Source organism: Rattus norvegicus, chromosome 1, assembly GCF_021556685.1.
Source record: "Rattus norvegicus strain SHRSP/BbbUtx chromosome 1, alternate assembly SHRSP_T2T, whole genome shotgun sequence".
In the NCBI taxonomy this organism is placed as follows: domain Eukaryota; kingdom Metazoa; phylum Chordata; class Mammalia; order Rodentia; family Muridae; genus Rattus; species Rattus norvegicus.
Genome location: NC_141534.1, coordinates 171,948,250 through 171,961,157, shown reverse-complemented (window position 1 = coordinate 171,961,157; position 12,908 = coordinate 171,948,250). Strand labels below are relative to the sequence as shown.

Sequence of the window (12,908 nt, the reverse complement as noted above, 5' to 3'; positions counted from 1 at the left end):
TTGAAATCTCCCACTATTATTGTGTGAGGTGCAATGTGTGTTTTGAGCTTTAGTAAGGTTTCTTTTACGTATGTAGGTGCCCTTGTATTTGTGGCATAGATATTTAGGATTGAGAATTCATCTTGGTGGATTTTTCCTTTGATGAATATGAAGTGTCCTTCCTTATCTTTTTTGATGACTTTTAGTTGGAAATTGATTTTATTTGATATTAGAATGGCTACTCCAGCTTGCTTCTTCTGACCATTTGCTTGGAAAGTTGTTTTCTAGCATTTCACTCTGAGGTAGTGTCTGTCTTTGTCTCTGAGGTGTGTTTCCTGTAGGCAGCAGAATGCAGGGTCCTCGTTGCATATCCAGTTTGTTAATCTATGTCTTTTTATTGGGGAGTTGAGGCCATTGATATTGAGAGATATTAAGGAATAGTGATTATTGCTTCCCGTCATATTCATATTTGGATGTGAGGTTATGTTTGTGTGCTTTCATTCTCTGTTTTGTTGCCAAGACGATTAGTTTCTTGCTTCTTCTAGGGTATAGCTTGCCTCCTTATGTTGGGCTTTACCATTTATTATTCTTTGTAGTGCTGGATTTGTAGAAAGATATTGTGTAAATTTGGTTTTGTCATGGAATATCTTGGTTTCTCCATCTATGTTAACTGAGAGTTTTGCTGGATACAGTAACCTGGGCTGGCATTTGTGTTCTCTTAGGGTCTGTATGACATCAGTCCAGGATCTTCTGGCCTTCATAGTTTCTGGCGAGAAATCTGGTGTGATTCTGATAGGTCTGCCTTTATATGTTACTTGACCTTTTTCCCTTACTGCTTTTAATATTCTTTCTTTATTTTGTGCGTTTGGTGTTTTGACTATTATGTGACAGGAGGTCTTTCTTTTCTGGTCCAATCTATTTGGAGTTCTGTAGGCTTCTTGTATGCCTATGGGTATCTCTTTTTTTAGGTTAGGGAAGTTTTCTTCTATGATTTTGTTGAAGATATTTCCTGGTCCTTTGAGCTGGGAGTCTTCACTCTCTTCTATACCTATTATCCTTAGGTTTGATCTTCTCATTGAGTCCTGGATTTCCTGTATGTTTTGGACCAGTAGCTTTTTCCGCTTTACATTATCTTTGACAGTTGAGTCAATGATTTCTATGGAATCTTTTGCTCCTGGGATTCTCTCTTCCATCTCTTGTATTCTGTTGGTGAAGCTAGTATCTACAGCTCCTTGTCTCTTCTTTTGGTTTTCTATATACAGGGTTGTTTCCATGTGTTCTTTCTTGATTGCTTCTATTTCCATTTTTAATTCCTTCAACTGTTTGATTGTGTTTTCCTGGAATTCTTTCAGGGATTTTTGCGATTCCTCTCTGTAGGCTTCTACTTGTTCTCTAAGGGAGTTCTTCACGTCTTTTTTGAAGTCCTCCAGGATCATGATCAGATATGATTTTGAAACTAGATCTTGTTTTTCTGGTGTGTTTGGAGATTCCGTGTTTGCTTTGGTGGGAGAATTGGGCTCCGATGATGCCATGTCGTCTTCGTTTCTGTTGCTTGGGTTCCTGCGCTTGCCTCTGGCCATCAGATTATCTCTATTGTTACTTTGTTCTATTTCTGACAGTGGCTAGACTGTCCTATAAGCCTCTCTGCAGGAGTGCTGTAGACCTGTTTTCCTGTTTTCTTTCAGCCAGTTATGGGGACAGAGTGTTCTGCTTTTGGGCGTAGTTTTTCCTCTCTACAGGTCTTCAGCTGTTCCTGTGGGCCTGTGTCTTGAGTTCACCAGGCAGGTCACTTCCAGCAGAAAAGTTGGTCTTTCCTGTGGTTCCGAGGCTCAAGTTTGCTCGTGGGGTGTTGGATATGAGCTCTCTGCGGCGGCAGCAACCAGGAAGATCTGCGCTGCCCTTTCAGGGAGCTTCCGTGCACCAGGGTTCCAGATGGCATTTGGTGTTTTCCTCTGGCGTCAGAGATGTGTGCAGAGTGCAGTCTCTTCTGGTTTCCCAGGCGTGTCTGCCTCTCTGAAGGTTTAGCTCTCCCTCCCACGGGATTTGGGTGCAGAGAACTGTTTATCCGGAAGGTCCCTTCAGGTTCTGGCTGTGTCTTGGACACAGTGGTCCTGCTGCTCCTGGGCCCTCCTCTACGGGAACCCAGAGCCATATACAGTTTCCTCTTGGGCCAGGGATGTGAGCAGGCGTGGGCAGTGTTGGTGGTCTCTTCTGCTTTGCAGCCTCAGGAGTGCCCACTTGACCAGGTGGTGAGGTCTCTCTCCCACAGGGTTTGGGAGTAGAGAGCTGCTGCGGGCAGGGATCCGCAGGTTTGGGACTTCCGGTAACCACTGGAAGTGTCCGGTCCTAGAGGAATTTTGCCTCTGTGTGTCCTGAGTTCACCATTCAGGTCACTTGCAGCAGAAAAGTTGGTCTTACCTGTGGTACTGAGGCTCAATTTTGCTCGTGGGGTGCTGCCTAAGAGCTCTCCGCTGCAGCAGCAACCAGGAAGATGTGTGCCACCCTTTCCCGGAATATTTCTTTAGGTACTTCTCATCCATTTGATATTCCTCAGCTGGAATTCTTTGTATAGCTCTGTACCCCATTTTTAAATAGGATTATTTGGTTCTCTAGAGTCCAACTTCTTGAGTTCTTTGTATATTTGGATCTTTTGGTAAAGATCTTTTCCCAACCTTTTGGTTGCCATTTTTTCCTAGTGATAGACAGTGTCCTTTGCCTTACAGAAGCTTTGCAGTTTTATGAGGTCCCATTTTTCAATTGTTGATCTTAGAGCATAAGCCATTGGTGTTTTGTTCAGGAAATTTTCTCTAGTGCCCTTGTGTTGCAGACTCTTCCCCACATTTTTTTTCTGGATGGGGAAGCCCTTGGTCCTGCCTAGGTTGGACCCCCAGTGCAGTGTAATGTTGGGGGTGGTGGCAAGGGGGAGTGGATGGAGGAGGGGGAGGGGGAGGGAGAGGGGATGAGGGTTTATGGACAGGAAACCGGGAAAGGGAATAACATTTGAAATGTAAAGAAAGAAATATATCTAACAACAACAACAACAACAACAACAACAACAACAACAACAAAAGAATTGTAGGATGCTTTGGTTTCTGTTTCTTGAAGAATGTCTTGGGAATTTTGAAGGAGATTCCACTAATCCGTCAATTGCATTTAGTAGGATTGGAACAGGCCTGTTCAAAGTGCTAGCCTGGAGGGGGTTTTGAGGAAGTAGTGTTCAGGAACAGCAAAAAGAACAACTTGAAGTCAAATTGTGTGCACAAGCTGTCTTCTGATAAGAGACCCCTTTCTGAAGACCACTAAACAGCTCATCTCTGGCCAACCAAAGTTCCGGTGTGTTATTTACATATCAATTCAATCACCCACCTCAGGTTCCCTCTTGATTATCCCAACACTCAACCTTTAACTCCTTGACTCCTGAACACCTAGGAAAAGACAGCAAGCACATTTTTAACATTGTAAATGAATTCTGCCTGCCTTTGTAAGAACAGACAGTAAGCTAGCTATACCTATTATCCTAAGGTTTGAACTTCTCATTGTGTCCTGGATTTCCTGGATATTTTGGGTCAGGATTCTTCTTTGCATTTTCTTTGACTGTTCTGTCAATGCTTTCTTTCCTTTTACTTTTTTGTTTATTGGATATTTTATGTATTTACACTTCAAAAGTTATCCCTTTCCCCAGTTTCCTCCTCTCTCATCCCCATTCCACCTGCTTTTATAAGGATGCTCTCCCTCCCACCCACCCACTTTCATCTCACTACCCTGGCATTCCTCTACCCTGGAGAATCAAGCCTTCACAGGACCAAGGGCTTCTTTGCTATATATGTGGCTGGAGCCATGGGTCCCCAATGTGTACTCTTTGGTTGGTGGTTTAGTCCCTGGGAAGTCTGAAGGGTATGTTTGGTTGATATTATTGTTCTTCCTATGGCATTGCAAACACCTTCAGTTTCTTCAGTCCTTCCTCTAATTCCCCCATTGGGGTCCTTGTGCTAAGTCTGATGTATGTCTAATGTCTAATGTATGTCTGATGCCTCATATGAAAGGCTCTGGCAGAGCTTCTGAAGAGACATCCATATCAGCTTCCTATCAGCAAGCACTTCTTGGCATCAACAATAGTGACTGGGTTTTTTGTTTGTATAGGGGATGTATCCCCAGGTGGGGCAGTCTTTGGATGGTCTTTCCTTTAGTCTCTGCTCCACTCTTTGTCCCTTTACAGGAGCAATTCTGGGTGAAATTTGGAGAAGGGTTGGTGGTCACATCCTGCAACCCAGATCCTTGGTTAACATTTGGATATGGTCTCTATAGGTTCTCCCTCTGCTTTTTGGGCATTTCAGCTACTCTCATCCCTGTTGGGTCCTGGAAGCCTCTTGCTTTCCTGGCATCTGGGACTTGCTGGTGGCTAGCCTCAGTTTTCCATCCCACATTGCTACACATCTCTGTTCAAATTTATGACCCTCTGCACCTGAGAATCTGTCTTCTATCTCTTGTATTCTGTTGGGGATTCTATGACTTCTGATCTTTTTTTTCATGTTTCCTATCTTCAGGATTGTCTCCCTTTTGATTTCTTTATTGTTTCTATTTTCAATTTTAGATCCTGGATGGTTTTATTCAATTCCTTCACCTGTTTGGTTGTGTTTTCCTGTAATTCTTTAAGAGATTTTTGTGTTTCCTCTTTAAGTGCTTCTACACGTTTACTAGTGTTCTGTATTTCTTTAAAGGAGTTATTTATGTCCCTCTTAAAATCCTCTATCATCATCATGAGATGTGATTTTAAATCCAAATCTTGCTTTTCCAGTGTGGTGGGGTATGAAAGACTTGCTCTGGTCGGAGAACTGGGTTCTGATAATGCCAAGTAGCATTAGTTTCTGTTGCTTAGCTTTTTGCACTTGCCTCTTGCCCTCTGGTTTTATCTGGTGTTAGTTGATCTTGCTGTCTTTGACTAGAGCTTGCCCCTCCTATGGGTGTGTGAGCCTGTGATACTAGGTGTGTCAGTACTCTTGTGAGACCAATTCTCTCTGAGCAGGATTTGGATGTGGAGTGCTGTGTCATAGGGTTAGCTCCAGGGTGCAGATGAAGACTGGAAATCTCCTGTGCCCTGTTGCTCTGTGGTTCCTGTGTCCTGTGTGCTCCTGATGGGTGCATCTTTGACCAGTTATTGGAGCAAAAGTGGTGGTCTCACTTGTGATCTTAGGAGTGACAGCACTCCTTGGAGACTAGCTCTCTTTGGGGTGGGGTTTGGGTACAGAGGCTTTACCTCTGGGGCGGTGCAGATGAAGACCTGGTATATCTTAAATTTTAACTCAATTCTAAATTCTAATCATATGTTGCAAAGACTTATCAAGATTCATCTTTCTCAGTGATTCATGTAACAATGGTGTATTTAGTTTTAAAATACATATACATGGCTTAAAAGAAGCCTTTAATTATACCTTGGGAGATATTAACAATGTGTGTGTGTGTGTGCGTGCGTGTGTGTGCGCGCGTGTGTGTGTGTGTGTGTGTGTGTGTGTGTGTGTACTCAAATTCTAGGTCAGGTGGTTAGTAATAAAGTCTCTAGATGCCAGTGTCTTTCACTTTTAAAGTGAACAGTAATTCCATTTTTTCATTCCACCAGGTGAAGAGCCATTCTGTGATCACTCAGTGAACAGCTTTACTGTATTTGATTAATTTCTATTTTTTGTTATTTCATACATCATTTAGGGAAGTCCCATTTTGTCTTTTGTTTTCTCTCTTCTTTTCCAGTCCCCTCTTCTCCAGCCTGTGTAGTGAGTGTGTGCTTTATCCACTTTGAACTCTATTGAGAATTTATACACACAGTAGCATTTTTCATCCCTATTAAACAAATAAATCATAAATGTAGCATTTTAAAGTTTGCAGTTCAGTGGCTCATTGCAGTGGTTACAAGGTTATCACTTCTATCTTGCTCCAACTTGTTTTCACCTTTCCAAAAGCAGACACTGATTCATTAAGTATCATCTCTCCTTCCATCCAGTTCCTAGGAAACATTATTTTGTTTTCTGTGTTTATGAATTTTATTAATGAATTCTATCAATTAGTTCATTCCAGATAGCTCATATAATGGAGCCATGTTACTTGCCTGCCCAACTGTTCTGTGTACTGTGTTTTTTTTTTTACATCATCATTGCACTCTGTGGAGTACTATAATTTTTGTTTTTATTTGATCTTGCTTGATGTATCTTTATTTTCAATATTTATTGGGTTTCATAAATATCTCCTTAAAGTTTGTCATGTATTTGACCCAAACTAATCTTTCATAGCTTCTTTATTCTTTCTTCCTCGTTGCCAATTCCTATTAATTTGTTTCCTATATTCTTACTTACATTGTGATGATTCTTATTCTCTCTCTCTCTCTCTCTCTCTCTCTCTCTCTCACACACACACACACACACACATACACACACACACACACACCACATACACAATATAAAAATCTTAAATTCACAACTCAGAGGAAAAACCCTATTTTTGTCTTTCTGGGTCTGATTTGTTTCATGTAATATGTGGATCTCAGTTTGCATACACTTTCCAGGAATTAATGTAACTGTACTCTCATCAATGAATAATACTCCAAGGTACACATGTACCACCTTTTCATTATCTATTCAGTGGATTTTAGGTACAAGTCAGCATAGTTTATGTATTGTGAATAGTTTTGTCTTTTCTCCAATTTATGATTGTAATAGTTGACTAAATTAGTAATATGTGCCATAGACACATGGCCAGTATGTTTCTTGTACCCTATCTTTTTACAACCAATAGTCCAGCAGGGCATGGGAGTGATATGTGCTGAGGTCCATCATAGCTGAGATGTCCACATTTTTTTTATGGTTTACTTTGTTGTAGTAAAGATGCTGTCTATGAGCATCTTTCTGGCTCTCTCTAATTTGGCCTATTTGGATCCTTATAACTATCTCAAAGTGTTTAATAGTTCCCCTTTTTCTGTTAATGAACTTGTTGAGGATTGTCCAGATATAATTTGTATGTATGTCAGAGCTGGGGTTATGGTGGCTGTGAGATGCCATGTAGGTACTTGGAAGCAAACTCAAGTATGCTGTAAGAGCTGTAACTGCCCAGCAATTTATCCACGTTAAACAAAGATTATTGGCACTGGTTTTGGCAGTGAGATTTTTGTAAGTCTCTCCAGAAGCATGGGCAAGAAAGCAAAAAGAGATAAAAGGTTTTGTGAGAGCAGTAATCTGGGGCACTACCACATAAATCATAAATGTTAATATCTAAAAGAGGTAAGAGAATGCTAAGATATAAGATGAAAATATATAAAGGACATTTGGGTATTTCTCAAAGGCAGATATTTATTATACCAATGAGTATATTAACTTCCCCTTTTTCATGATCTATTAGTTCTTTGAGATGCTCAAAAAATGCATTTTGATCACATTCACCTCTCCTGACTCCTCCATATCCATCCCTTTCCTTACCCCAAACTCAAGAACAGTTGATGATAACTACATATTCATGGGCTTATGGCCTTCCATTGGAGCATTGCCAACTCTCCAAGAGCATACTCTGTCATATGTGGGGACATAGATGGACTGAAAGAAGCTATCTTCAGTAGAATGAGCCAAGCACAGACACTCATTAAAAGGACTCAACTGTGCGCTTAAAAACTATGTAATCCCTATATGGAAACAATATAATGCTAATTACAAGAGGCCAGGGTATGAGTGAGGTTTGGGAAATGAAGACAAAGATGTAAAGCTTTGGTCACAGGGAATGGTTATGTTTTGGAGAACATTTGAATACAGCTATGATTGTTGTAAACAGTGATGTATTTTACTGGCAAAGAGTCTATCTTACAACTCTCATATTACCAAATCTAAGTTAACTGACTGAAGTATCTTGACTATAATCATTTACTTATTATATACATGGACATCAAAATATGGTACAATATACATACATAGAATCTTTAATTGTTATTATACTTTATTAAACCTGGTCAAACCATTTTAGAGCCATAAATCTTTATTATCATTTGTAATATTTGATACTGCTAATTTCTTCCACCATTTTTAAAGGATTTCTCTGGCAAAGAGTTCAATTTTGTTACCATTCAGAGCCTCCATTTAGTGTGCTATGTTGGGAAATCATGCTTGTGTTATAATTTGCTAATTTCTACTTACCTTTGCTATGACTTCGCTTTTAATTTGTTGTACTTATTTTTGCTTGTTTACAATCATCTTACATGGCACTTTAACTCACTATCAGCTTTTCTTTTTGCATCTGTTTATGTCAGGCACATACATACAGCCATATATGTATGTTTATGAGTCTCTTGACACAACTGTGGGTGCATCAGAGCAGTTTTCACAGAACAAACACTTCTTCAACGCCTAGTATGTAGCTGGTTAGCATTGGTGAGATACATTGAGATAAATCAGGTTCTATCACAGAAACCCAATGTTGGAAAATTCATTAATTCTAACATAAGCAAAGTAAAGCAAAGAATGATGTGAAAGGGGCTATGTGAAGGACAGAAACTGAGGATGAGGAGGAAGATAGCAGCCAAAATCCCAGAAATGTTCTGGGAATTTAAAAGTTTATTTTGAAATCAATATGAAGCACATTCTATCAGTGCAAGCAGACCCATAGGTAATTAAGAAGCAAAGGCCCTTGCCCTTGTATCTTGTATCCACAAAGAGTGACTGAGAGGAAAAACTCTCCAGAGGTCAAACACTGTGCTCTATCAAGGTTCCCATGATACTGTGGTCACATTCTTCAGGGAATTGGGCCCATGAAAAAAAATAAAGATTTCTTCTGTTCAGCAAGCAAATAATTTGCCCCAGGATTATCCTGACAGACATTTCACAGTGATTTAGAAAACAAGGTAAGTTGTATTGTGTTTAGAGTAATAAAAATAGTAAGGGAGATAGAGAAAAGGTACCTGCCCAGATAGATTGTCAATGTATAAGTGCAGAAAAATGTGTATAAATGCAGAAAAATTACACCCTCTTGTAACCTCCAAGGCTCTTCCTTTCCTGAATATACTTTTTGTTATGGCCATACAAGTGTTCACATGTAAAACTAAGAGGAAAGTCTGAGTATGGCTTTGCAACAATATCTGATTTTTATTCACCTGCTGTTTCTGATCCTATGTAACTGGTCCTTGCAGTGTGAATTCCAAGAATAGACAGAGTGTATTTTTCTGTTTTCAAGAGGCATGCATCAAGTGGATCCAAGTTCAGGATTTTCAATTAGTGAATTTACGTCTGAGTGAATCGTAAATAATGGCTGTTTAGAATAGACGTTTATTAAATAGAACCCAGAAAACAGAGAGGAAACTCTGAGAGAGGGCACAGATTCCTTAATACACAGTTGGACATACAATTGTAGAATTAGGTGCAGAAAAGAAAGTCCATGTGCTTATCTTCTCTGTACTACTGAGTGGACACAAGTTTGTGAGAACATGATGTTCTCCTGAGAGGTCCATGGGCAAGAGTTTCTATGGTTTGTAGCCTCAATGTTGTTATTAGTTTCTGATCTATGAAGCACCTGCCATTGCCCTGGACATCAGTTGCATAAAACTCATCAGCCTACTGAGTCTTCCTGAGGTCAGTGAAATGGCAATAGATTGCATTTTTACTTATCAATTAGTCAGTGTGCTCCCATTTCCCCCACTTTGATTTTACTCTTTTTCTAGAACAAACTGCCTTTTCTCTTTTACCTCGAGTGATTTTTTTTTGTGGGGAATACCTCAGAGGAGATAGCTTACTTGACACAGAGCTCACCTTCTAAGCTGAAACTGAATTTTACCCTCCCCAGCCTGCATAAAAAGCCAGGTGTTTTTTGGGTTCACAATTATAATAGTAGGACTGTGGAGGAGGAGAAAGGTAAATCCTTAGGGCTCAGCTGGCCAACCAACTGAGCTTACTAGGTGAGCTCTAGGCCAATTAGAGAATGTGTACTAAAATAAAAAAAAAGTAAATAAATACAAGATAAAAGACAATAAATAGTGTAGGTGGTATCTGAGGAAAAGCATCTGAGATTTCTCTATGCATAGTTCATGTCTTCCCTCATGCATGTTTGTGTGTCTTGATTGTATCCATAGGTATGCAATCCCACCCCCAAAGTTGCAATCTCCTCCGGAAACTTAGTCATAAGCCCTTCTGTGAGTCACTGTGTTGTGTGCAACCTATCCTACCATTTTCAGTACAATTTAAAAATGCTCCGTTTGGAGATTTATTTTTCTTGCCACAAAATATTTCTGGAGGGAGTGTTTTATCAGTTTTATCTAAATTTGTCTTCAGATTGCCTGGTTGACACCAATGCTTGTAGGATCCCTGTAGACATGTGATGGAATAAATTTTCAAAATATTTCCCCAAGTATATACTGTGCATGTTCTCAGCAAATGAAAATTAGAACTACAGCTGTATGTCAATAGGTTCATGTAAAAATTTTTAAGAATTTGTTTTATTTTTCTTAACTTCAGCAGCGTAAGAGATACACACACATCCCCACATACATATACCCATGCACATAAACATGAACACAGTAATCCTCAAGGAATTTCTAAAAATTATCAAGTTATTTTTCATTTCTGCAGTGTTTATAGTTCTTAAATGGGCACTTCTAGGAATACATGTGGTCATCATATGTTTAAAGTAAGGGACACTGGTATACTAAAAATATTTTGTAAGTCCAAAGATAGAACTCTATTTCTTAATTTATTTTAAGAATTTTCTGATAATATATTTGGTCACATTTTTCCTTTTTCCCACCCCGCCATGACTTCCCATAGCCACCCACATAAAAACATCTCTAGGCATGTTACATTCATAAACGTATCTGGTAGACACCTTGAATTCTTTCAAGAGTTAAGCCTTGTAAATATGAATATAATTTTTGTGTAAAATTATACATAGTAGTCAATTACTTCCATATTATTAATATAATAATTGTTTGTAAATAAGTACAGCAATGAGCTTCATGCTTCTTTTCTTCAGAAATTTAATTTACCACTTGTTCAGAATTTACTATAATAGCAACATCTACTGAACATGGTACTGGGATAGAATCAGAGAAGGAGCTAAACAGAAATATCTTGAGTACTTCTGTCTCGTCCATGTATGTAAGTTGAAGTTATTGGGAAATTGTGTAGTTCTCTCTTCCATTAGCTGATCCATACCTTGAGAGTTTATCTTTTAAATGATGCATTATTTATTCATTGACCAAATGAAAATTTTGCCTATTTTAAGACAACCATTCGATTTACATTTTTATCATAGCTAAACATGATCAAAATGACCTTTGTCACATATTTTTCCCTCTCATTGTCTTTATTCTACAATTGGTGAGACTTTGTAATAGAGTTATAACACACATGAATGATTTATTTCCTACTATAAAAATAAGAACACCTACAGCTTTATCTCTTCATTTATATACAAAAATATAGAGAACTTCTACATGACACAATTTTTTTTATGAAACGGAAAGGGAAGGTAAGTTTATCCTGATCTCAGAACCAGACCAACTCTGTACATAACACCACGCACAAATAACGTTGTATACAGAACATTTGGGGGTATCAGCTTCCCAAATAGGGAAAGGTGCAGGTCAAGGTTCCTGAGTAATTCTTATGCATAGTAAGCAAAAGCATATGTAACACTACTTTGCATACCAACCCTGGAATCTATCCTCTCCATGTATTTCTGGCCACTCTGCAGTTTGCATTTCTTCTTGCCTCTCTTCGTCGTATCAGTCATTGTTCTTACATGAGTTCAGTGCAGTAATGGTGGTGCTATAGCTGATGCCATGTGGAATTCAGAAACTTAAACATAAAATGAAGAGAGTGTTTTACTTATTCTACAAATATGAACAGCAGATTTAAAGGTTATATTTATGTTAACAGTAATGAAGACTAAAGGCTAAGTAGACAAATAAATAAGCATACTATCGATACATTAAAACCTATTTGTATTAAGCACAGCATCTGTCTATGACAGAGAGAATGTCCCTGTCTAATGACACACAAGCCCACCCTTCTTCATTCCTCCTGCTGGGCATCCCAGGGTTAGAAGATGCACACATCTGGATTGGATTTCCCTTTTGTTTTCTCTATCTCATTGCAATCCTGGGGAATGTTGCTATTTTATTTGTGATCCAAACTGAACACGGTCTTCATGAGCCCATGTACTACTTCCTCGCCATGTTGGATTCAATTGACCTGGGTCTGACCACAGCCACCATCCCGAAAATGCTGGGCATCTTCTGGTTCAATCTCAGGGAAATATCTTTCGGAGGTTGCCTTTCTCAGATGTTCTTCATCCACTTCTTCACAGTCATGGAAAGCATTACATTGTTGGTCATGGGCTTTGACCGCTACATTGGCATTTGCAAGCCCCTTCAATATACTGTCATCCTCACCACCAAAATCATTGGGGTCATCGCAGGTATAGCTGTGCTGCGGAGCCTATACATTGTTGTTCCACTGGTGTTTCTCCTCCTGAGACTACCCTACTGTGGGCATCACATCATCCCTCATACTTATTGTGAGCACATGGGCATTGCCCGTCTAGCATGTGCCAGCATCAGAGTCAATATCATGTTTGGACTTAGCAACATTGCTCTCTTGCTCCTGGATGTGGTTCTCATTATTCTCTCCTATGTCAGGATCCTCTATGCAGTGTTTTGCCTGCCTTCCCGGGAGGCCAGACTCAAGGCTCTCAATACCTGTGGCTCTCATATCGCGGTTTTAACCTTTTTTACTCCAGCATTTTTCTCCTTCTTGACACATGGTTTTGGCTACAATGTGCCCCAATATATCCACATTTTCTTGGCCAATCTCTATGTGGTTTTTCCACCAGCCCTTAATTCTCTGATTTATGGGGTAAGGACCAAGCAGATTCGGGCACGAGTAATGAGGATTTTTTTCCAGAAAGATGACTAG

The 12,908-nt window shown here is 39.4% G+C and overlaps 1 protein-coding gene across 1 annotated transcript; it reads left to right on the top strand.

Annotated features, from left to right (window-relative positions):
• The first annotated feature begins 11,957 nt into the window (after positions 1 to 11,957).
• Positions 11,958 to 12,908, top strand: Or52e8 (olfactory receptor family 52 subfamily E member 8). Its single transcript, NM_001000180.1, is given in 1 exon segment — positions 11,958 to 12,908. A coding segment is annotated over 1 exon segment (951 nt).